Source organism: Aplysia californica, unplaced genomic scaffold, assembly GCF_000002075.1.
Source record: "Aplysia californica isolate F4 #8 unplaced genomic scaffold, AplCal3.0 scaffold00841, whole genome shotgun sequence".
Classification (NCBI taxonomy): domain Eukaryota; kingdom Metazoa; phylum Mollusca; class Gastropoda; order Aplysiida; family Aplysiidae; genus Aplysia; species Aplysia californica.
Window position 1 is genome coordinate 243,308 of NW_004798111.1, and position 27,004 is coordinate 270,311.

A 27,004-nucleotide genomic window follows, 5' to 3' on the forward strand; every position below is an offset into this window, starting at 1 on the left:
AGAGAGAGAGAGAGAGAGAGAGAGAGACAGAGATACAGAGAGAGACCGCGCAGGGCGATACGCGAAACAATGCACTGTTGTTATGGAGCGCCGCCACGAGTGTCACCTCTCTATTACTGTAAACCCTCTCTGGTGAACACCCCCCGCAGACGCGGCCTCATTCATTTTTCTCCCACAACCAACTTCATCTCTTCCCGGAAACCATCCATTGCACCTGCACCTTGAACCATTATTCACTTAACCGAATGAATGTTGCAAATCATAAGTGTGTGCGTTCCGGGGGGTGGGGGCACCATCGGTCCGGGCGTGGAACGTCGCAGACACAAACGCGTCACACTAGTCTTTTTTTCCCCGGCAACTGATCATTATTACAATGATAAGCTAGTCTTGACGCAGATCTACGTAATGAATTGTGCGCTAGTCTATAGAATCAATTATACAAGTTGCCGTATGCTAGGCTCTACACAGCAACACAACTTTTTGGCAAACAATCGAGATGACACAGGCATGCATTTGAACGAATTGGTCTTTTTAAGTACAGCTAATATTATGCAGGCATTTCAGGCATCACTTGTTACTTCTCTTTATACATTACTCGCTCAGTGCCTGTAATTATCTACACGAAACCCTCATATTAAGCTATAACGAACACTTGGATTCAACGAGATTTTAGGCCAGGCCCGGCGACCTCGTTGAATCCGAGCTCCACTGTATATAAATGCAAGAAAAATCAATACAAGATCTGTGTGATCAGGCTTTTGTACTTATGCAAGCTGGGAGGGGAAAAAGCGAATGAAAAGAAGTGAAAAATTAATACAGTATAACACGGATAGATCAAACACAGAAGGCTCGAAATCACGCATCCATCGAACTGTGCCTGCGGTCCCTGGTTTTTTCTTCTCCTTAACCTTTGTAAGAAAATTACACAAAGCTCGAATAGTCGAACTAATTACGCCGCCGTAGAGGAATAAAGTCAATGTCCTTTGAGGTGCACTTGAGACAAAATAATAATAAAAATAATAATAATAATCATCATCATCATCCGGTAAAAGGAAAGGTTGGTAAAATATCCCCCCACACCCCCCTTCCACAGAAGCAGTAAGCTGTGCAGTTTTTAGCGCGCTGCTCGACACCCCTTTCCAGGCCCCAGGCTTAGCCAGAGCCGTAAATAAATACCTAATCATTGGACCTAGCTAGGTTTGTGTGGAGTGGACGAGAGGAAAGTTGGGCATTGCATCACATGATTGGCCACCCCACCCCTCTTTGTAAAGGACTGCGAGCTTGGTGGGAAAGGCTGGGCAGGGCTGCATTGTTTCGTCCTTGCGTTGTTTATTATTGTTACGATATGCTTATCCTATCAAATAAATTGTTTCTGTTTTGAAAAATTTGAAAAGCCACAATTTGATTAATGCAGACTAAAGACCGCTCACATTGAGCTGAGCAATTAGACCAAGACTGCTGTGGTACCGGTAGCTCATTACTGATAGAACTCAAAAGTGTTGCTCATTGTGTTTCTCATTCTCAATCTGTCAATTTTTGTTGCTTCCCAGGAATCTCTTACACAGCCAATGCCAATACCCTGTTCACCTATCCCTCGAACTACCGAGGCCAGTCCCGACAAATTCAAGCCATCCATGTTATACTGTACACTAGCAAAGTGGCAGAGAAAGGACAAATCTTCAAAGGACTTTTAGTTAAGTTTTCGGAGAACTTTACAACACTTGCAACACAAATAGGTGATAAAAATGCCGAAGATTTGAGGTGTTACTAGAGAGCAATATATTTAGTTTAAAGGGGGGGGAGGAAAAGATGATAGATGTTTTTTAGTTTTAGTAAGAGTTTTACGCCACTTGCAACACAATAAGGTCATATAAGTGCCAAAGATTAGAGGTATACAAGAGAGTAACAAACACAAATAGAAGGAGGGGAGATAGAGACGATAGATTTTTTTACAGGAAAGAAAGAGCAAACCACACCAGAGCACCCGCCAACCACCCACAGATTTTTTAAAGTTTCGTTTTTGTACATGTCTTATGGCATTTGCAGCCCAATTAAGTCATATTAAATGTTGTAGAGGTGTCACAAGAGAGTAACAAACACATAAAAGAAGGAGGAACGATTAAGACGATACCTGTTCAACTCACTTTAGCCTATTTCAGTAAATTTACGGGATGTGCCGCCAGCCCAGTGGTCTAATCCCGTCCGTGTATTTACGGGATGCGCTTTGTCGATCAATATCTCAAGTGTTTTTCGGTTACAAGCTACGGGAAGCTGCAAGCCAACAGTTGACCCACTTGTATCCTTTAATTAAAAATTTGGTGGAGTTATGCGAGACACTTTCTGAGCTGTAACGGATTAACTTAAGTCAGTCACTCCTTCATTGCAATAGATGATTTTATTACAAATTGGGCGCAAAAAGAAATAGTGAAATCCTGAGATATTGCCATTTCAAAACATTGATAAAATACAAACTATTCTGACAAATTAGGTGCACTTTTCTTTTTTTGTGACAGCATTTATTTATTTCTTTTGCTGCATTAAAAAACTTATGACAGCTTTCACAGTTGTTTTGTGGTCAGCGATTCAATATACCCCAAAACTGTCAGGCTGTAATGGTTGTTGGGTGAAAAATAGCTCAGGCTCAAGAGAGTTAACAGGAAAGAAGGAGCAAATCACACCAGAGCACCCACCAACTACCCTGATAGGAAAGAAGGATCAAATCGCACCTGTTAACCATCCACACAAACAGACGGGACAAATCTACACAAAGGAAGAAGAAGACTGTGTGGTAGTCAGAAAACTCACCATAGCACCAGGATCTCTGTCATCATCACCAAACTGCAAAGCCAGGTTAGACACAGCCTGGGTCACACTCTCGATGTTCATCTTCTCATTGTAGGTAAACCAGTGGTTCTAAAACATAAAAAACTTATTGGTACAGTTTACAATTATAGTCAAACATTACATTACACTTTGTCAAAAAAATACAGAAATAAAACTGTCAATGGCAGAACATTTTTTGGGGAGTAATATAAAAGTAAAATGTTAACACAGCATAACCTTTTATTATCAAAGTCAGAATTCACTGTAACTTTTTATCTTTAAACGTGTTACAAATCTGAATGAAAAAATGTCTTTCCCCAACTGAGGAGAACACAAAAACAGAACCAAACAATAACAGAGCTTGCTGAATAAGGAAACCATTTCCTCCCTAATGAGTGAAACAGTGAAACAAACACAAACATTTATGAACAAATTAAAAAACTCAGAACAACCACCCTCACGAAGATAAAAGTAGTAGCTCACCACAATTAACAGCATAGAGATGGGAATGTCAGTGGAGAAGTCAAGAGAAAGTGGCAAGGAAGAAAAGCCAAACTACCAATGCACTCACCTGTGCCTCAACCCTGGCTCTGTCAATGAGTGTCTTTGAGTCTGCAATCAGGCCACTCATTGCACAAGCTTTAGGGAAAAAAAGCAAGCGTCTAATGGTACGGAAGTAACATATCACAGTATTATGTCCGTCAAAATATTCAGATAAAAGGGTGTTGTAAAACTGAGCAATTAAGACATCACTATATTTCTACGCAAACATTACTGAGACTCTTCTCCCTGCCTTTATAGAATGTGACAATAATATGTTGGTGTAAGAACATCACAGAGAGTAGGCCCCTAATGTAAATTTATGCTATTAGCGATAATGTATGAAAAAGTGAGTGCCAAAGTGTATGTGAAATATATTGTCAGAGCATATCGTCAGCTAGCTATTAAAATGTTAAAAACAGAACATATTTTAAAAACTGCAATTTCTTAATCTGTGGTATTGGTAGCATGTGCTCATAACAATAAAATATTTTGTCGAAGTTAGAATTCTAAATGTTGAAAAAAGCACGTAAAAGTACTTAATGTAGGTTCATTTCTTAAAAGAATGAAACAGGTTTTTCTGTCTCCTGTAAAATTTTGCCTTCAGGACTTCTTACATTTCATCCGCTTACCGACAATATGAGCCTTGTGTGTCAGTAAGAACAGTATAGAGTTAACTGAATACATTATTATTATATTTTTCGGGCCAAAGAAACATATTCAACTTTTTCAGTGAGCATGATTATTTGCTGACAAACACTATAACTCACTGACTACAAGCAATTTTCGCCGGGTCCCCTGGGAACGTGGCAAAAGGAACATATTTTTTAAAAGTCAATACTAGTCACACTTATTGAACAATTCACAATTGTGTTTCCGTTTAGCAGTCTGCTGTCGCACGCAGGAAGCCAGAGTTCCATTCCCAAGAGGGAAGAAATTTGTATCAAGTATCTCTGTCTTTCTGCTGGGATATTGTATCCCTTTCAGCCAAGGTTTCACCTTACAAGTTGTGTCAATGGGGGTGTTAATATAGCCAAACTGATTTTAAAAAACAGTTAATCTTTGAAGATTCACAAAAAAATTGGTATATATGTGAGGCAGCGTGGTGGAATCAGGCTCTCGTCAAAATAATCAAAGTAAAGAAACTTGCATTTTTCCGCAGGTTCGTGAATTTTAATCAAATTTTTGTTTTTTGGCTCAACACCTTTCATGCCCATTAAAGAACTCATTTCTGTACGGATTTTTCTTAAAAACGTTGATTAAACTCACAAAAAAATGTAAATTTTCAGTTACCACGGACTCTTAAGCTAAGGAAATAACCAATCTCTGGCGGCCATTTTCTCACTAATTTTACTTCTGAAAACAGGTGACCCCACCTCCTTCATTCGCAAATATCTCGACTTGTACTCAAGATAAATGGATACTTTTTTCATTGAAATAAAGACAAGTGAACAAGCTTTAAGATGAAACCAAAAACTCTACATGCCCAAAAATTGACGAGAGCCTGATTCCACCACGCTGCCTCACATATATAATATAGTAAATAAAGGTTTATCTTAAATGAGACAGAAACACATTGTCTAAAAAAACCAGTTCATAAGTAAAATTGATATGGGGATACAAAGTGTGGCAATACATGAGTGAACCCCATCATCATCATCAAGTGCCGAATAAGCGGCAGACATCGGCAATCATGGTTCTCCATTCATTTCCTTTGCTTGGATGCTCTTAAAAAAGCTACGTTATCCTTATCTTTCTTGGTTACCCATTTGTTAAGGTTCTCTAAATAGGTTGCTCGGGGCCTACCCCTGCCTCGTTTGCCTTTAATTTTGCTGTATTCTCCCAAGAACGAACAACTGTGGAAAAGAAAATTCATTTCTAAAAGAAATCAAATGAATTTTGGTTTCCTGTTGCCTACTGCCGGTTTGTGTACAGTTTTCTCTGCTAGCCTTTGTCATCCGTTGACAACCCAAAAGGCAGTGGGAGCTTTGGTAGGATTTATGATGCTTCCCGTCGCCAAAATGGTCCCTTCTTCGAGTGTATGAGGTGTTTATTGAAATATAATATATATTATTTATCGATACTGCATGTCTCAGAGTTGACCATTTGAGGTTGCGTTACTGTTTGCTGGTGTAGAAGACTGTGAGTACCAATGCTTTTCAGTTCTGTTATGAAGATTTTCAAATCCATTATATAAGTAAAGTGTAATTATACATCAAAAACAGCCTCAAAAAGCAGACCCAATAACAACAGCTTCTGTATAATAATCAATCACTTCTCAGTAATTCTTTGGAGCGTTTGATTGAAACTTGGCAACTGATTGTAGAATTCATTTCTGCAGTCAGATTTACTAACCATTTAGTAGGCACAGTCAGAGGGGGTACACAGAGTGCATATTTCACCAATTAGAAACGCAAAAGGCAAGCAATTAATAAAACTAGAACTCTTCCGAGCAGAAACCAACTAAAGTATGAATACTACGGACTGTACTCTTAAAGTAAGTTAGAACCTAAAACGTGTCTGTAATATCAATGTCGACACAATTTTTCTAGTTTTTGTTCGTTTTCTCAAAATGATGTTTTAGGCTCACGTACCAGTTGATACAAACCCATAAAATCATTGTTGTTCAAGATACCCATCTGAAATTTTGCACACTACTTTGAAAACTGTCCTTTAAATGTGATTCTTGAATACATAATTAGGATGTTTTTTTAATATTTTTTATCCACTTGCATTTTCAACATCAATACAAATGCACAATTTCGTCCTAAAAGCTACTTTAGAAGGTTTAGGTCATGCAGTGGGTATTCAAAAACCAGAACATGCAAAAATTTTGAAGGTTTTTTAGATAGTCTTTCGAGTAAGGGGACTGGTTTTCTCAAATCGCACCACAATTATTCAAAATATATTTGTTCGGTTAAACCTAATTACAGTCAAGAAAACCATTGGTTGACAAAACAAAACATAAAAGCAACTATTGAAACGTAAAGGACTCTTCTTATATAAACAACTAGCTGGGTACCCATTCGATGAACGGACTCAAAAGTACCAATCGTCAAGTCATTGTGGAATCAGCACGCACTGCTTGTGAACGGAAACCTCACTTGTTTAACCCTATTCGTATATTGTGTTTTACTATCCTATCCATACGACATGGGGAACTCTGTGCCACTTTCCAAAGAGGAAATTTACTTGTTAATCCGATCTGAACGCTTTGCATAGCAGTCTGTCAAAATGATTTTTGAGAAATACTGAAAGTTTCAAAGAGATCTTCGCATTAGAAGTATTCTAAAATGTGAAGAATACAACCCCAAGGGTACAAAATGACCCCAGGGTGTACCAATAGGGGCTAAAATGGCCTCTTAGACAACAGACTTTTTTCTCAAGATTAAATCTTAACGAAACTAATGAAAAACTGAAAATTAAACTACAGTGACTTCAGACTTTTTTCCTTTTAAATGATTCGGAACCACCGTTAATTTTTTCTAATTCGAAACTTTATTTTAGGCGACCAAAAAGACAAACTTTCACAAATATCATAAATATAGATACTCACCTATGTGCTTGTCTACTTCCATGATCTTCTCAATACTAGCTGCCTCGATGAGAGGTGAGGTAACTCTCTTCTCAACAGCAAGCACTACACCCTCACTCGTCTGAATGCCAATGGCAGTAGACCCGAGCTAAAAAGCACCATAAAAACCAAGCAAAACAGAAAGTTTGAGTCGGTCCAGGCCACGAAATCTTCCCAGCAAAATTACAAATTATATTCAATTCAATATAATCCAGCTTACAAATCCCAGTTTAGCTTGTCGTAATCAATATGAACCTTAGAGGACAGAGAGAGAGATAAACTACAGCCATGTGCAAAGGGAACAGAGAAGAGCTGGAGACAGCACTGTTGAATGCCACCAGAATTAGAATAAAGCAGTTCCTAACTTACATGAGACTAGTGGGAACAATTCATTTACATGTGAGTAACATTTATCAAAAGTGTATAACAATAAATTACATTTTTAAATTGATCCCAGAAGGGTAATTTGGTTACAATGTTAAACCTACATACATACACATACACACACACACACTCACACACATATATCCCATCAAACCTCGTTGTACCCCCCCACCCCCACCCCATTGTACCACCAGCCCAGCTTACCGCCAGGTTTAGCCAATGTACGAAAAGAATCCCTCATATAAACATAGAATTTGCACTTTTACACCGCCACCAGTAACAGTTGTACAGTCTTAATTAAACTACTGTAAATTTACACCATTGTACCTCCAGAGAACGGCGCCCAGCACATCTACTCGGTGGTTGCTTGACAATCTTTCAACCAAAAGTCTCTACAAGCTAGGCCTAGGTCTAGATCAACCACTTTTCGGGGATTTGATCTCTCCCCGCCCATCTCATCTCCAAACACTTGAATTAGTTTTAGTTTTAGTAAGAATTTTACGGCACTCGCAACTGCATACGGTCATATGAGCGCGCGAAAAAAAGTTGGTTCTATTCGCAACAGATCATTGCACAGCCCGATTCTGGTCAACACCTCTACAATAATGCTAAAATACTTTTAAAAATTTGGTGTAAATAGATTCTTAACTTTAAAAAACTTTAAATAACATGTACAATTTTAAATCATGTATATCACAGTTTTCCATAACGGCCAATGGCCTTTATAAAATCAAGGACTCTTTTGGGATCAACTGTTGGGATCAACAATGGAAAACAGGTCTTGCAATTTTTAAAATCTAAAATATTTTCTTCGGGTCTCTCCGAAGTCTAGACATTCTGTTAAAATGTGTCTAAAGGTAAAATCAGTTAATCTGTGTTGCATCCGACACAAAACAGCTTCTCTTCTCCCTGAAGGAGGTATTTGTGCATCAGGGACCTGTGTCCGATGCGTAATTGAGTATAAGTGACTTCGTCTCTTCTGGAGAGGCCTGAAGGTTTTCACGGACCCAGTTTGGGCTTGATGTTATGAAGTTTGTCTGTTTATTCCAATGAGTTTCCCACAGACTGGAGGTGTAGTTTTTGACTTTATTTTTAAAGTTAGTCTGTGGGAGAGTGTTCGTCGTTGATCCCAACAGAAGGGACAAGGACTCTTTCGCCAGGAGGTCCACTTGCTCGTTTCCTCGGATGCCCACATGGCTAGGTAGCCATGCAAACAAGATACTTTTCCCAGCTTCAGCCATATATATATATATATATATATATTCTAACTTGGCTCCTTCTTACTGCTGTCTCTCAGCCACACCCCTGATCTTCTGGTAGGAAAGATCTACTCCTAGCCTTCTCGGACAAGGGCGAAAAATCTCAGAGGTCCCGTGAGCAAGTTGCATACGTTAAAGATCCCTTGGTGGTCTAAAATCAATAAGAGTAGGCTTCAGCCGCCACACAAGCAAAATTCGAAATTTCCTACAAACTGGAAATTAGGAGCGGGCACGAGAAGTAGGTACCACAAGTGAAAATTTAATTTAAAGAATACCAGAACATGACTATACTTTCCATATAGTGCTCAGTGAAACAAGAACTATGAAAAAAGAAATTATCAAAATCCATCAACAAACACCTGAGATATGATGTTTCAAATATTTGTTGCACTTATAAAAATCGTGACGAGTGCGCAACTGGCTCACAACGCTGTTTCATGATCACACTACGTGAAAACCGGTCTTGAAAAAAAAAAATGATTTACATGTTCTTACACATAAACACACAAACTTAGCGTAAAAGAAATTAAAATATAATTCATGTAGCTATTGTAGTGATTATAGTAGTTCAAAACTGAAAGAAAACATAAAAATGAAGTTTAAAAATGGATGCCAATGGCTTGGAACCCCATTTTCCAAGATACATAAAATAAACATTTAAGGCTGGATAGCTATCAAAATGCAAATCTCATAACATATACATACTGAGACGTTACTCAATTTTTTTAAAGGGTTAAAACTTAAATACAAGAGAGATATAGTCGTATCCAAGGGGTATGCTGGCCAAAAATGCCTAAGGGGAAGAAACCAATGACAAAATTGCAGTTTGAGGCCATTTTTTAGTAAGTCACAAAAAATCAACTAATTATGCTAGACAGATGTCAAATATACCACTGGAAAGTTCATTCAAAGCTCTATATGAAAAAAGTAGTAGTAACTGTATATCAAGACTGGGTACTAAATGCTGCTACAAAAAATTAGGCAACACTTTGAAAAATTAGCAGTGTTCAACTAAACATACGACTTTTCAAAAATTCATAAAAAATCAAATAATTATGTTAGACAGATGTCAAATATACCACTGGAAAGCTCATTCAAAGCTCTATCTGAAAAAAGGTAATAGTAACTGTATATCAAAACTGGGCACTAAAGGCTGTTACAAAAGGGTAGGCAACAATTCTGAAAATTATCGTCGCTCAACAAAACATCAGACTTTTCAAAATTTCATTAGAAACCACAAAAAGCTACTGGATAGCTCTCATTACAAGCTCTATGTGATAAAAGTAGTAGCAGCTAGTTTGAGTACTTAATGACAGTTACAAAAAAAGTAACTTAAATAATAATTCTAAATATATGTATATGATGTTCCGCTAAACATCAGCTGAATTTGCAAAGATGCAAAAACAATCAACCAAATAAGTCAGAGAGAGGTGAATAGATCTATGCCACTATACCACTGGAAAGCTCATTACAAGTTCTGTGTAATAAGAAATGAATGACAGTACTTGTAACTGTGAAGTACTTTTTATATTAATGACACTAAGTAAGGAGATTGCTACTGATGATGCAGAGTCCACATTAGAGCAGGCAGCTGATATCAACTTGCGTCAGCTGACCAATTTAAGAGTGAGTCTGAGTTAGTTATCTGCCCCAATAATACATCTTGATGTTTTATTGGATCATCTTTTGAATTTAACAAAAGATGCAGTTGAGAGATCAGTCTCAGTATTTTCAGTTGTTACCGTTGGAAGACAATCTATTTAAAAAAAGCTTTCAAGGTATACCTGAAGTGCTGCATGCAATATCCCCTTTAACTTGATTTTTAAAAATTTTGTTACAATGATTTGCAATGGTTTTAGTGTTCTGCACCTAAAAATATGACGGCCCGACCCTCAAATGCAAGCAACGTAATGTATAGAGATCTAAGAGCCAGAGTGAAAGTATTTATTTTAACATATTTTCTAGGTTGGGGAGGACAAAGTAGAACTGTCATTATTCATGATTATTGTAACTGACGCAACGGTAAGGCAACAGAGGGTGAACACGTAGAATTTAAAAATAAAGAAGTAGTCTGCAATGCCGTAGTTATAGCCCAAGAATTTTGACAGAACGACATTATAGGATCAGATCTAGGCCCAAGCCATACATAATACATTTATGGTTCATATTTTTATGAATAAAAACACCTTTGGTCAACTGGTTATGAAAAGTAGTTGCATTGAGGTTCAAAAAAACTAAAATAAAAAAAGAGATAAAGTTGAAAATGTGCGAAACCGGAAGAAACATTACTACTTTCTGTTCCGATGGATAGAGACCAAGATCATTTGGCTGTTCCGTCAGTGTGTATTGACTCCCGTGAAATGACCAGTAGCTTAAGTACTAATACAATTTTTTTCTCGGAAAAACCTGAAGCATGATCTATCTTAAACCACTAAAACGTTGAATTACTTATCAATGAGATTGAACAAATCACACGGTTGGTTGGCAGATTAGTATTTGTTACGCGTATTCCCATCGTAATCCGTATGCTTGCCGGTCGGTATGCAAAGTGCCTCGACAGCTGCCTCTTCAGCCATTGTAACAGAAAGTGAGTTTCCCCGATACACGCATCCACAGTTTGAAATCCAATAGCGGTACCAAGATAACAACTAGTTTAATAGTACTTGCTTGAATAAAACAAATATATTGTGAACTAGCTTTACTTGTAAAGCACATCTAAAAAAATGTTAATAATACTGAGATTTTATCAAAACTTCTCAAAACATTGTCTTTCCACTTCAAATTTTACCTATTTTTCAAAAAAATCCTCGCCTGCCTAGTATGGGGGTAAAGGTCAGCTTTTGACCTTTCTAATAATGCAGCAGTTATTTCTGTACACATTATCGCGACAGAGCAGTTTTTGAAAGAAAAAGAGTGGCTCTGGCTAGGTTTCGATGCGAGCGCCGGTCGGACGCAAAATGCGTCATTTTCCCAAATTTTAGAGCTATATTAAACATATTTCCACACGTCCATTCTATCCACGAACAACACAGATATTAGAACAAAACAAGCTCTTCAAAAAGGTTTTTATATCATTAAAATCAAGCAATCATGAGTGAAAAGCTACGTTTGTGAAGTTGATCACTACGACAGTTTTCCTCCTCGGGAAGAACTCGACTTGCCGCGATCGGCGCACCGTTTGTGGTACCTACGAGAAGAGCCGAGTACTCGTTTCCCGCGAGAAATGCCCTTCCTGTCGCTGCCCGGCCACTAAACTACTGGCCGGTACCGAGAAGTGATACCGCTCGTTGGCTTGACAAAACAGGTAACGAGAGAGAGAGAGTGAGAAATGACACGTAGACAGTGCCACCCATCACTGTGCCGTCTTGTGTGTGAAACTGAAAGGGAGGGAAGAGGGTGGCAAGGCGAGGGGGGCTCAGGGCTCAGGCCAATGATGACCTTACGTATAACCTCCGTGACCTAGGCCTAGGTCTCCCTACCTTACTTCACCGCTTGCGTCTGCGCAACAGGGCTAACCTAGTATAGGTCCCGACCACGATCTAACGATGAGAGAAGAGATATCCCGGCCGCGGCCGGCCTTCTCGTTCAGCGAGCTGCTCGTCCAATGGCACGAGACGAGAATTATGTCACGAGACGAGAAGCACTTCTCGGGAGGTCCCAGTAAGAAAAAGGTCAGCTTCCCGGTCTGCTCGCTCGGGAAGAAAAAAGTGCTTCCCGCCCGTCTCTACTGAAAATGTTTAAAGTGTCCCGCGTGTTCATATGACCTTATGCAGTTGCGAGCGCAATAAAACACTGACAAAAACAAACACAGTGACATTGTGCTTTTTATGAAGGCTCTTTCAGCGCGTCTGTTTATGCTGATTAGCTGAGCATGTCTCGCAATCAATTCTCTCTGCCTTTCTCAGACATACATTTTTTTATTCATGGAAGTATTCAACAGTCTTTACTATACATGACATACAATAGATACTCACAAGCATTGTAGAATATCAATGTAGGCTTGCTCTTGCTCATTCGGCCATGAAAAAAATAATAGGCCCCCAAAATGCCAAAATTGTTCAACACCCCAAAGTAAAACTACTTCAAATTTGGAAAGTCTAAAGATCCATCTTAAATTGTACTTAGTGCCAAATTTCTAAACAATTGGATGATATTTATGGTTACTAGTGGGCCCTTACATAAGTGCCAAAATGACCGGTTTCTGGGTACGACTTCGGGAAAAACTCCAGGGATTGAGTGAGTTAAGCTATAATATAATAATAACAGATTCAGAACAAAGAAGAATATACCTTAATAGCTTCAATAGCATATTCAACTTGAAACAGCCTTCCTTCTGGAGAGAAAGTGTTGACACCTCTGTCGTACTCAGACCTTGTGAGGAACATTTTCAGTTGTCAAAGCTGGTGGATTCCTGCGAAAAAAAGAAAAAAAAAGCACACATGTATTTATTTCACAGAAAGTCTCCACACAAAAAAAAAAGATTGAATCATTTTTCAACAGAGGTATATTAGTCTTCATAGATTTTCAACAAAATTCAAGATGTCTTTCCATTAAGGCTCGTGAAAATGATTTTGAAATGGCATTCTCATCCGAGAAGACAATGCATAGGAGGAAAAAAAACTTTCCATTAGAGAGCCCACCCTAGGATCCTGCAATACTGGAATGGATGAAAATCACTCCCATTGTCCAAGTTGAAAGCGTGTTGCCTGGACATGGAAATCCATTATCCTGCTTCGGTAAATAGTAGTTATCTTTCCATTTCAATGGTTCAACATTTGCATCTCTCCTCGACGCTTAGGCTTAGGGACAACAAAGGATAAAAAAGGCGGATTTCACGGTAAGGGCCCGGGAGGCAATTTGAGATTGTCATTTTGAATATAAATCACCCACATGTCATTTTGCTGTTTTGTTTTATGTCATTGAATGAATAAGAAAATCAAGAAAATCTGTTTGCTTTAATTATTTATGGGTCACAGGTAATTTCAAATGGGTGCAAATGCCCAAATCCAGCCTTACTGTGATTCTCCACTTTCAGAATCCCAGCATTTCGTATTTTATCATAAAATCTTTAAATTAGAGTATGTGAGAATAGATACCAATTCATGGCTAAAAACTGTTTTTTAAATTTGTATTTGATTTTTATCGAGTTTCCAGACAAAGGAAAGTCAAGCCAAGTAAAACTGTATTTTTCCACTGAGACAACAACAACTTTTGTACTTCCAACTTATTCAGTCATGATTTTAGCGGTTTGTTTAAGTAAAGTATGCATACACTTTTAATTCCAGTGGACATTTTGTTAATAACGTGCCTTAACGGAAACCTGTATAAAACAAAAACCTATCTTAACGGAATGTTCCCGTTCCCCCCTTGATATATTCCTCTTTAATTACCTGTATAAAATGGAAATCTGTCCAACGCGGAAACGGAAATAAAAATCCGCTCCCTTCCGAGGGTTTCACCTGTCACGGAAAACGCTTTGCCCGCTCAACCCTGATTTGAAACAAAACTCGCAAGTTTGGTTCCGCCGGCTCTAAACTTAACGCTATGGCCATGCTGCTGGGCGAGGAAGAGGAGTAGGGGTGCAATTTGGGGGTAGATGTTACCCCATTATGTGAGCCCTAAGCGATGCATATGGTCAGTGTAGTGAGGGTGTGAAATCTCACAACTTCCTGTGAGAGTGCTCGAGTAGCGAGCCACTACTGAAACTTTCCTGGGTAGCCAGAAGCCAGAGGTGTGAAATTAGATTGACCAATGCCTGCCCACCTGATCGTACGGCCAGCCGACAAAAGAGTTCCTCCAATCGTTGTTACATGATGGCAGTGAGGGGTGGCATTGGCGGGTGGGGCTAAGGGTGGAATCAAAGGAAATGTTCAAACGTTTCTGTTTTTAATTGGTCAAACAGTGGTCCTATGAAAGGCAAGCACTGGTGGTAATTGGATAAGCATGTCAATATCAGACAGGATAGCAATTGAGAGGTGTGAAGTTTTCACCACTGCTTGCAGATTGGACAAGCGATCCTTGATCCCACCGGCTGGGCCTTTCCCCCCCTTCGCCCTCAAACCTCCACCTCCCCCTAAATTCCCCTGTCTAAGACGGAAAATGTCTAAGACTTAAATTTTTTTCTGGCTCCCTTGGGATTCCGTCTTACGCTAGTTCGACTGTATAATTTCCTAAAACTATTAACATTTGCAGCAGTTTCTATAATTTGGTCTTTGCAAGTCTGTATGAATTGGCGTTTGAATTTTGCACTTTCGGTAGTTTTCCAATGAACACCAACTATGTAATACAAAAAAATGACACTATATGTTGTGCAGTGTTAAGGATGGTGATTTAGAATGAAATTTTTGTTAAAAGTTAAATGAAGTGGTTTAGGATGCTGGCTGTTGTGGGTGTTACATAAGTTTTGAAATAAGGTTGATTTTTTTCGGTAAATATTTTTTTCCTGAACCTTCGCTGTTTCTTTTGTTTACATATTTGAATTCCTTTTCTTGTAAAGAGATTTAACTTGATATATGTGTCCCTGCCCGTCAATATCAGTCATATGAAGGAAATTTCAAAACTGAGTTAACATTATTTTCAAAAACCAACACCTTTTCCCTACAATTTAAAACAAGAATGAAGTAAATATGACCATATTTGATTTTAATTGAGCAAGGTGAGGAAACACGAAAAGGTAAAAAATGGCCTCTGAGAAAAAACTTATGAAAAAAAAGAATTTTCACAAGAATGGACTTTGTGTCAAATGCAACAAAATAGCCTTATACTAGTTAAGTACCAGATTCCTTTATCTCGTCACCCTAGCTCACAACAAACCACACACACCTCCAAAATAAATCAAAATAAAGCATTTATAGTCGATTTTAGTTGTTTATTTTTATCTTAAATGAAGCAGAAGACATCAAACGTTCAAAGGATCAAAAAACAAAAAATTCATAGAAAGTGACGTTTTTCTCTTTAAAATAGCACACTGCGTCTTACGACAATATTGAGCAGGGGAGACAGATATATGGAAAATGACTAAGTAAATTACAGGTCAAAGTTATTAATAGTGACCAATAACTTTGCAAGTTATCTTGACCTCGTAGAGCATCTCTCGGCCCAGATATCGATCGATAAAGTGATGCGGTCCAGCTGAGCGACTACACGCTATGCATTATTAGTTCCGCTGTGCTAATGTACTAATTGTTGAGTTTATCGCTTTTTGCACTTTGTTTGTATTTATTTGATCGCTTTTTATCATTTTTTCATCAGCTCTACGAAAAGATATGGTTTTATATGCCTTTTATCATCTGTTGAGTTGTAAATGGTCATTTTTCAGTAGCAGGTATACATCTCGGGTATCTCAGCTAGTATCACCCCACCAAACCCTCATGTTTACAACCGATCGGCCACAGCGGCGGGCATTTTTGGCGGGTTACTTCCGGTGAAATGCTGAGCGCTTCTAGGGTTAAATTAATCTAGATCTAGATCTACCGTACTGATGAAATTTTTGGCCTGGACCCCCTAGACCTACTTAGGAAATGACTTCTTGTTATTGATAAGGTTGGTCTTGACTTGAAGAGTCGGCACTTTTACAGTAGTTCCCACCCCGCTTGGGCCTGGATCTAGATCTATTATAAGCTTTGATGTTTGAGGTGCGGCGAGCGAGAGATATCAAACCTAACTGCAGAACATCCCCCCCCCCCCCACCCCTCTATATTTTTATTGCAGTGGCTACATTCAGGGTGCCATGAACGTAGTCTGCAGGCTACGTTCACGTCGCCCTGAATGAAGTTGGCAGGCTACGTTCACGGCGCCCTGAATGCTGTTTGCAGGCGCTGTTGAGGCTACGTTCACGGCCCTCAAGCTTCGTTTAGACGGAGCGTCCACAGTCGGTTTAAGTAAGCCGGTTTTAGTCAGTGACGATAGTGATGTACATTTAATATTTTGGCCTGCTTCAAGCCAGGGTTGGGTTGATTTAAATCAGTTGATTTTTTAAATTTAAATCAACTTGATTTTTTAAATAAAAATCAGTGATTCAAATCACTTTTTTTTTTATTTATTTTTATTCAGTTTTTACATATTTCAACATTCAGAATTCCTTTCCTTGGTTTCATAAAACAGATATAAGGTCAAGTAGACTAATATAATCATGCTTAAAAGTCTGCTTTCCCCCCTTTCACTGAAAAATAATACAGTATTCAATTCACTTTTTTTTCCATAATTGAAATCAGAGCTGGGTTGATTTAAATCAGTTGATTTTTTAAATTTTAATCAACTTGATTTTTAAAATAAAAATCAGTGATTTAAATCACTTTTTTTTAAATAGTATTCAGTTTTTACATATTTAAACATTCAGAATTCCTTTCCTTGGTTTTAATAAACAGATATAAGGTTTAGTAGACTACTATAATAATTCTTAAAAGTCTGCTTTCCCCCCTGTCTCTGTAAAATAATACTGTATTCAATTTACTATTTTTTTATTATTGAAATTAACATTTTCTTCTTCTTTTTAGACAAACACAAGCGCGCTCACACACACATTGTAATAAATGCAAGTGTATCTATGCATAATTACTTTTAGACTGACATTTTCTTCATTTTTTTGTCTGTAGTCATAATTCACTGATATAGCAGATTAAGGCTTTCTTTTGCAGTTGCTTAAATTAATAATCATTAATTAAAATAAAGACAATGCATTTTGCACTAAAAAGAACTTACTTTTAGCCACCAAAAATCCCAAACTGTGTCGACATTTTTTTTTAAATAAAAAAAACATTAAAAATCCAATTTAAAATTTAAAAATCTGATTTAAATTTTAAAAATCGATTTATTTTTTTTAATTTAAAAAATCAAAAAATCACCAACCCTGCTTCAAGCGCTCCATCCCATGAGATGAAGGAAAATGAAGAGGTGATCCTTGACCGATCGACCATTTGTCGTTTTCTCTTACACTGAGCTCCGGCTCAGAGCTCTCCAGTGTAATGGTAAATGACAAACTCTCAATTAGGCCTACGCAGCAACGCATTAGGATATATATATATATATGATAAAAATGTATACGCCTACCAAGATGTTTTAATTGCCTTATCACGCGTCCGGGCGAGATTTGGGCGCGACCTTGTGTTAGCGCGTGACGGCCCGTGATAATAATAATAACAATTACATATATATATATATGTAATTTGCCTTGGTGCCTTTGCAATTTGCCGCAATGCCCTTAAAATCACAGGGTCAACCGCGGCAATTTTTGTCGTGCCCTTGTTTTTAATTTTTTTTTTATGTGACGCCATGAAAATAAATCAATATAATTTGTCCTGTGCTGTCACTTGTGAAAAAAAAAAAAGAAAAGAAAGTTATACAATGTACAAGCGTCTTGTCGGGTTCGCCATCGTGACCGGTCATTGAACCTACATCACAAGATACGGCATCGTGTGAGCACCTGTTGTTGGGGTCACCAAAGTTCATTCAAGTCAGAAGGTCACGAAGTATGGGACTCCGGAATAGGGGGAAATTATTGATTTTTTTTTAAAGATACACGTGAGGAAGGGGGGGGGTATGAAGACATCCTGTCAGAGTTGTCTGAAATCTCATCAAAACTTCAGTCAGACATTGCTCAGCTTGACAATTGTGTCAATTTTGTCAAGGCTAGTGCAAACACTCACACCAATGATAACCAAACCTCAGTAAGCCAGTCTTTTTCTAGATCTATATTGTGTGTGCCAAACACATTTTCAATATTCTGATCCAGTCATTAAGTCATTAACATGCTGATTGTTTAGGTCTTTTTTATACAACATACTTTAAGACATACTTTCAAAACTTGTTTTCACTTATCATAGTCATAACCTCATAACTGTTTAACAACAGTTTTTAGTTATTCATTCTTTTTTTTCATACAAGTTCATAAGTTGTTTTCACTCCTCATTTTCTTATGCAAGTTCAAAATTTTTTGTCATTTTATCACTACACCGCCTGAAAACCACTCTGTTTGAATCTCATTAATGATCAATGTCTTACCTAATTGGTCAAATCATTCACTGTATTCTATTGTGCCCTATTTCCAACAGTCATACACATTATGCATTTTAATCCAATCAATGAGGGGTAGTCATAAAGGCATTTGTGTCAGATGTAATCGTGATCGTCTGATTTCAAACTGTGACTTTTAGTGCTTTTGTTTTGAGGTGATTTTACTGTGATTTAGATTCTTCTTACTTTTCATTCATAATTTTACAAATTTTATAATGTTCCAATAACTTTATACTTTTGTAGAGAGTAAGAATAAATTGTATTGTTATAAACGCTGTGATGCATGACCCAGTATTACCAACTTTAATCAACAAAATGATCCCCTGTGAATTGTGCCTTGGTGCCCAAGCAAATTGCCTCGATGCCCTCTGATTTTTAGGCCAATCCTAGGCAATTTTTGCCTGCCCTCTTGAACACCTAATTCAAGCCCTGCAACTACGTTCATGGTGCCGTGAACGTAGCCTGCAGACTGCGTTCACAGCGCCGTGAACGTAGCCACTGCTTATTCTTATTAGGTCAGGCCCCTGAAACTGAAACCGCCCTACTCTTGGGGACAAAACCGGTGAATGTTAGAGTCTTTCAAACTCCTTGGTATGCTGGAATCGAACCCCCAAATTGATAAATGCCCTGGCAATAAGGCCAATTGACTCTCAGCTTAATAAGTTATTTATCAAAGGAAAAAACAAAGTGAAATAGTGTTTTTTAACATCCATGAAGGGCAGCCGGTTTGGCCATGGTTTGACCTTAAAGTTCCAAAAGTGGCCGGTTTTACCAAAATGTCACCAAGATCATTTTATTTGCAGAATAGAGATAAGACTGATAGAATTCAAAATCTGCTGGTTCACCGGCCACATGCGGCTTACATTTTACAACAACATCCCTTTCCAGTATTGATCCTATTTCTGGCCAGCAGTCCTCAATTCTCTGGGGCACCCACGGATAAGGCTTAAGTCTTAAGCGGCCGGTAGACCTGAACCGGTGCTTTTGTAGTTTTGTTCGTTAAAGTGAAGAGTAGGGGGATTTCAGGAAGCGCCCCTGACCTAATAAAAATATGGAGTGTCTATGTACTTGGTTACCGGTCACCTAGCATCAGTATCTACGTACACGTTAACCGGTAACCGGGCACGTAGTCTCAGTGTCACGTAAACGGTAACCGGAAGTTCAGTTTTTGTCATCCAGTGTTGCCTTCATCCCCACCCCTCCCCCGACTGTACTTTTTTTTTAAACCAATAATCCCCCCATTCTGGAGCCCTATACTTCGCAGCGCACAGACTTTGAATGAACTTTGGAGACCCCAACCGGTACTCACAATGTGATGCGAACGCACAGGTTCACTGACCGGTCACGATGGCGAGCTCGACAAGACGCTTGTATGACTTTCTTTTTTTTTTTCAGCTCTTGACAGCACAGACAATATATGAGCCATTGCCAAAACGTGGTGAAAAACACATGCATCTCACATTAGTGTGCATAAAATGTGATGCATTAGTATTTATTCCTCCAAAACTTATACACATGTCAAATATAGGATGTAGAACCTGCATTAGCAGTTTCAGACCTAGTGTCAGCTTTACAATCTTGAGTCTGTAAATTTTGTGCCAAAAATGTTCGTTTTTTTGTGATTCCTGGACTGTCATTTTGAGCACACCAATGCAAACTTCCAAAAATGTCAAAAATTTAGTATTTTTGGGTGTTTATTTTTAACATGTCCTTTGATCCTATGCTATTTGTCATCGAGAAAGGTTCACTTGATCAAGAAATCGGTTTATTTGTTAGCAAATAAACAAATAATTCGGATCACTTGTGCGTTTGTCGTATCGTCACGGACTAGGCGTTTCAGAAAACACCATTATTTTTCAGTAGAATCACCATAGCTGGTTTAATCTTTTTGCTTTTCATCGTTTATTCAATACTTCAAAAGCTAGGATGCGTGAAAGGAACATCGGGTTCCTAGATCTACGATTTCGGTAGGCTGTTTAACATTCGCTGTGATCGTCGTCACTTTGCGACGTACCGGAGGTCCAAATTTTAGCCATTTTTCAAACAAAGTGAATAAGAGTGTGATGTGTGAACAAATTTCGAGAGATGGGTCATTTATGTGGTTATAGATTTAGCTTTTGTGGTTAGCGATGACGATTGGGGTGTCGTCATGCAGCCGTACAAGACTGACAGACGTACTAGAAATTACATTGTCCTAAGAGCAAACATTTTTTAGACATGTGTGCTCTCATTACTCAAATAAACAAACATGTCCTTGTTTATCTGTCTAACTCAAAAGTACACATTTGTTCTTTGTTGGCATGATATGCCTTTTTCCAATACATTGTGTCATCATTGTTATGTTCAAGTAATATTTGTCATCATTGCTAGTATCAATAAGTTTTCAACATATATTTCACACATGCAAGATTCATTTAGAAGCAAAATACACCTTTATTGATCTGTGTATCTCATAGTGCAAATTTGTTCTTTGTAGGCATGATTTTACCTTTTCCCAGTATGTTTTGTCATCACTGTAAATGTACGAGTACTGTTTGTCATAATTAGCAACTTAATTGTGATTGTCCACTGCCTTTGATATGACCTGATATCTGTTTCAAAGCAAAAGAAACCTCTCCTGGGTTTTTTTTAATTCTCAGAGTGCGCATTTCTCTCTGGAAGCATGACTTTGTCTTTTCCTATTGTGTCATCATTATTATGTACAAGTAATGTTTGTCATCACTGTTATGTAACAATGACCACGAAAAATCATTTTTTGTCACACGGCGCACCGGCAGTGGAATTTTAGTTGCCGTGGGGGGTTCCCCGCCAGGCGCCTTATCACGTTGGGGTCACGGGGGTCAGCTCCCTGTCGCCGCTCTGTCTGGGCTGACTTGATTTTTAGTACTTTTCAACATGATACAATTTTAGGTATATCCTTGTATTTATGGAATTTCTCATTTAAAGCACCCAAAGCATGCATTTTTGCTCTTAGGACTCAAAAAACAACGGACTTTGTAACTTGTCTGGTTATTTAGTTAGACACGCTGGAGTCGGCAATGCTAAATAGTAATTTTTTTTTGACTAGCGCGAATGAAAAAAAATCAGTATAAAAATTAGGCCTCGACAAAATCTGTCGAACTTTTGGAACATGAACGACATAGCATTGGTGCAGACACCCAGAAAAGATGGTATCTGCGCATATAATAGAAAGCTGTAATTTTGCAACTTTATCCATCGGGCACACAATTCGCTATGAAGTAATTCCACCAAATACAACTTTATGTGTCTAATATAATCATGAATATTCGCATACTTACTCGAAAGTTTATAAAAGTTACCATGAAGTTTCTCTATGAAAAGTACAAATCAATTTTAGTGCCAGAATACATCTTCAATGTAATACACAAACAGTATCTGTTACACTCCAGAAATTCCTTACTTTTATTAAAACGTTAAGTCTAGGTTTTGTAAGTTGAGTGAACAATAGGGATGACTTCTCGTAATTGGGTTATAAAAATAATTTCTAGCTTTCCATGGACACTGAATCAGCTCCAGATTTTTCCAGCTTTATTTTTCGTTTCAATGACCATTTGCAATAACTAACAATGTGACTGATTTCTTTACATTCATAATTGTGTCCGTGCATATTTCCGACACAAAAACAAAGAATGAATGTGTTATCTGTCCTTATTTTTATTCCAAACAAGAAGTTTATCTCTACCCATGTATTTACACGGTTTTGTGTGTGTGTGTGTGGGGGGGGGGGATTAATCGCTCATATTATATCTTTTTAGTTGTATGCAGGCTGCCACAGACACAGCATGATTCATGAACAAACGACAAACGTAGAGTAAATTTCTCTTGATTAATAGTAAAATAAGAGCTAACGCTGATCGTCTTTAGTTTAAAAAATGCAGATGTGCATCTTTCTTCTCTTATAACTTGACTATTACCACTCGCGCAGATTTAAGATTTCTCAAGGTAATAGACATGATAGTTTAACACAGATTTTGGAGAAATCAGTCATGCCTTTTTAAAATTAACAATCGTTTATTCATAAGTTTGTAACTAAAATAAGACAAATTGGGTACTCTACAAAGACTTGTCTAGAACAAAAACTAAGGCACAGAAATTAACCATTCTAACGCAGAATAAATCTCAAGACATTGAGCTTTTAGTACATCCACGTAATGGTTTGCTGTGTGGGATGGGGAAGAAGTTATATCGTTTTAAACATAGTCAAAAATGCGAACTTCCTAACCGACACCGGCAAAGTCGCTTCAGGGCTCATTAACCCCGTGACCCCAAGCCGGGGAGCTCCGGCGGGCTGCTGTGTCCCGCTTACTATAGGTAACAGAATTGGGCGAAAAGTGACGCCATGGTCAGAAAGTGCTTGAAAATAGGTGTATTTTGTAGCTGTATCTTCACAGAGAATGGAACTTTTTTAATTTTTTAAATTCATCAATAAACAAAAAAGTTACCAATTTTTTAATCAATTAATTTTTGGTATACTTTTATATTGAAAAAAACCCAAAATATGGGACGTCCTTTGCTGAGTTTTGAGACAATATTCATCATAACTCGCTCATTTATCGGAGTGTGTAAATGAAACTTGGGAACCCAGAACATTTTCTAGTACAGAATCTAGCCCTGCTTTCAGATTTTTCATAGCTATCCCACTTTTTGAGTGATGAAGACATTTATAGGTTAAAATGTCGTGGTTTTCGGTGCGTTTTGAGACAATATTTGTCATAGCTCGCCTATTTCTTGGAGTATGTAAATGAAACTTGGCAGTCTAGTACAGTTTTTAGTGTGTGTGTGTGTGTGTGTGTGTGCATTAATGTATATATTGCATGAGAAGAAAGTAAGAGGTAAGAAATGTTTTTGAAAAATGGGTATTCCAATGTAAAGCGCATTGAGCTACATTTTTGGAAATGCGCTTTATAAATGTATATTATATATTATTATTATTATTATTCAGTGGCGGCTCGTGGTTTATAAAACTGACCGGCGGTCATTCACGTTGACTATTTTTCCCTCCCCCACCCCCTTCCTTCACAACACACACACACACGCACGCACACACACACATGCTCTCTCTCTCTCTCTCTCTCTCTCTCTCTCTCTCTCTCTCTCTCTCTCTCTCTCTCTCTCTCTCTCTCTCTCTCTCTCTCTCTCTCTCTCTCTCCTTATTTTATACTTTCGCCATCCCCACCCCCTCCCCCACTCACACACACACGCACACCACAGTAAACATTGTAATAATGTGAAAGAGCTAAAATATGCGGTAGCGTCAAGAAACAATATTATGAATAATGTAAGATGGAAGTTACTGAGATTAATAAAAACTCGCTTGATCGGCACAGAAAAAGAAACACACTACATGTACTTGAGTCTAAGCTAGAAAACAAACGGAAAGTGAGAAGCAATAAACCGCCGGTCCTGGCCTCCAGTACAGTACTTTACTCGTACTTTCTACACCCCCACACAAAATATCGACGTCACTGAACCCGTTAAATATATGTAATATGAACTGTCCTGTATGATGACAAAAAGTCAATTGCTACTGTACCAGTGACGCTGTCCCAAGCAGATCAAGTCTACAATCAGATGCTATACAAAGTACAAAGCTGGACAAAGCACACACGTTTCCGATCATTATATCATCAAATGTACTTCATCGCACTTCTCAGCTCTCAGAACTGAACACTGAACACTGTGTTATAACAAAGTGGGGAAGTGTGTCAAATGCTAATTATAGAACTTCTTGGTGTCTAGCTGGGGTGAGGGTTGAAAAGGGGAGGGAAGGGAGGGGGTTTTCGGCCCAGACTCTGACAGCCGAGTGTCTATCGCTCCTGATCTCGTTAAAATTTTCCTTATATAAAATATCTTCACTAGACGATTCCTTCTTTCGCCGGCCAGACCCCTAAGAGCCAGGTAAGTTATTAGTGGGGAGAAAACGATGAGTAAATGCCAAATAGGAATTATAGGTGGTTAAAAAGTCAATAAACAAAAAAGAGTAGTGCCATGCTGACAATAAATGTTCTGATAGTAGTTAGAGAAAGGCTGAATGATAAAATACATGTTTTGCTGATAAAATAATACTTGTAAAATGTGTCTGTGCTGCTCAAGACAGTCTCATTCTTAATTTTGTAAGCTACAAAGAGGCCAATCTGGCAATTAAGATATAAACTAATCTTTCTGTGGGCTGACGATGGATTTGTCCATGAGACTGACGTCAGACCATCGCTAGGCCAAAGCCAAACCGCTGTGTGTTTGGCCTCGAGCGTAGTACGAAGTTCCGCGACGTGATGGTTTGACGGGAGACGATTTAAAGTTACGAGCCGGCGCGATAACAAACGTGAAGGAATGAGGTTATGTCGCGACAAAACAGCAGTGAATCCCACTTGCTTCAAATCGGCAAGGTGTTTTTCAATGTTGATACACATCATGTTTGTTTGGATTTACTTAAAACTGAATGAAAATCGTCATCAGCAATAAACCTCTAGTCAACAGTTCAGTTGACAAAAATCTGACCGGCACCGCCGGTCTTGTCCAGTTAACAAACCGCCCCTGATTATCATTTATTATCATATTATTATTAGCAGTTCTGCAACGGAACACTTTGCCTATAATTGCTAGAAGAAGCAATCGAAAAGAGCTGAATGTGCAGGCTTCATCACAACAACAAAAACTATAAAACAACAAATTAGAATTATGGGAAAAAATATTTGGTCAGTCGGGAGGAGAAGGGAGGAGAAAAGAAAAAAAAAAAACCTTCCGAACCTGGGACTCGAACCCACGCTCGAAGACTTCATACGCAAACACGCTGTCCATTCGGCCATCACAACTCTCAACAAGATTGGGTAGATTAAGCTTCATATACTTACAACGAAAGTGGCTATTCTCACCCGCCCGGAAGTTCTCGCAAGATCAACTCCTCCCCTCTTCTCTCTCTCTTTCTGAATACTGTCTATCGGTGTGGACGATCAAATTGACCAAAACAAAGTTATTTTAAAAAATGATGTTAAAACACAAAAGTAAATTATTTTGGTTGTCTACAAAGATGCTACGGCTATTTAACTTTTCGAATCGAGCCGAACTACGCGAGTCGCCATTTTGTTTTGCCCGGAAATTCTCGCGCTACTCCTCTCTCTCTTTCTCTCTCTCTCTCCACTGCCCACAGACAAAATTGTACGCTTTTAGTAGGCTACAGTTGTAATGGAACGTTTGTTCACGGCACAGAATTCTACAATTTTTCTGTTATCACAGTGTAGAATTCTGTGGTTTAGGGTGAACGTGCACCGGGTGAGAATAGCCACAAGACTCGCCTGCACTATTCTCACTCCGGGTGAGAATAGAGATGGCCATTTACAACACTGTTTCAGAAGTTTCCGAACTGTTAAAACTGGAATCATAGGCCTAACACAATATTCACCACTAGCCTACCACAACCAATCAGTCAGAGCACCACTAGCGCCTGGCTGACGGGCTGCAGCAAGCCGCAAGTATTAAGTACAGCTAATCTAGACTTCAAGTCTTAAATACGGCTAGACTTGAAGTCTAGCCCTACTTAAGTACGGCTAGACTGGATTTTCCTCACAGATTTTCCTAGAACATCATTTTTTAACTTTGTTTTGGTCAATTTGATCGTCCACACCGATAGACAGTATTCAGAAAGTAACAGTACAGAGACAGAGAGAGAGAAGAGGGGATGAGTAGATCTTGCGAGAACTTCCGGGCAAAACAAAATGGCGACCCCCGTAGTTCGGATCGATTCGAAAAGTGAAATAGATTCTACATCTAGTCTAGATCTAGATTCTAGATCTAGTCTAGTCTAGCTAGTCTAATATCTAGATTCTAGAATCTAGATTTAGTATGTATACTCTCTAGTGGGACAGAGTTCCACCAGTTTAAGTCTTGTCTCAATAGACGTCTAGATATCTAGATATATATACATCTCTAGATCTACAGATCTATAATCTAAATCTAGATCTAGATCTAGATTTAGATCTAGATCTAAGCCTAAAGAGTAATCAGTTTTTGGAACAGACAATTTAATTACCTTACTCTAGGTAAAAATCTCAACGACGACGTTTTAGACCCGGTGTTCCGTTTGGTGCAGAGTAGGCCCTTGGTTGACAGTTGACAGTAAGATTTGTTCGTTGTTTTGTGACACAGCATGAATGAAGTTTACAAATGGCGGCTTCAAAAATTCACCCTATATTGCAACGAGAAAAAAGAGTATTAACCAAATAAAATTCAATAATCTCCTTTTTGTACCAACAATATTATTTAATTATTAGCAAAAAGATCTCCTGAAATACAAAACAATGTTATACAAATATTTAAATTACATTCTGACTAAATTATTAGACTTTTTTTTAATATTTGTTTTGCTGCTTTATTTTGTCTATAAGTACGACCAGAG

At 38.3% G+C, this 27,004-nt stretch overlaps 1 protein-coding gene across 2 annotated transcripts in view; it reads right to left on the reverse strand.

Annotated features, from left to right (window-relative positions):
- The window catches only part of LOC101847692 (proteasome subunit alpha type-5), a 59,171-nt gene extending 32,377 nt beyond the window's left edge, over positions 1–26,794 (reverse strand). The window contains exons 1-5 of one of the 2 annotated variants that reach the window (XM_005110014.3): positions 26,639–26,794; positions 12,870–12,991; positions 6,920–7,046; positions 3,395–3,462; positions 2,806–2,913 (exon numbers count right to left, since the gene is read on the reverse strand). In XM_005110014.3, coding sequence (XP_005110071.1) covers positions 2,806–2,913; positions 3,395–3,462; positions 6,920–7,046; positions 12,870–12,965 — 399 coding nt within the window. In that variant the 5' untranslated portion in view covers positions 12,966–12,991; positions 26,639–26,794. The remainder of the gene's footprint in view (positions 1–2,805; positions 2,914–3,394; positions 3,463–6,919; positions 7,047–12,869; positions 12,992–26,638) is intronic. The other variant, XM_013088946.1, reaches the window with a different exon arrangement.
- Between the last annotated feature and the right edge of the window lie 210 nt (positions 26,795–27,004).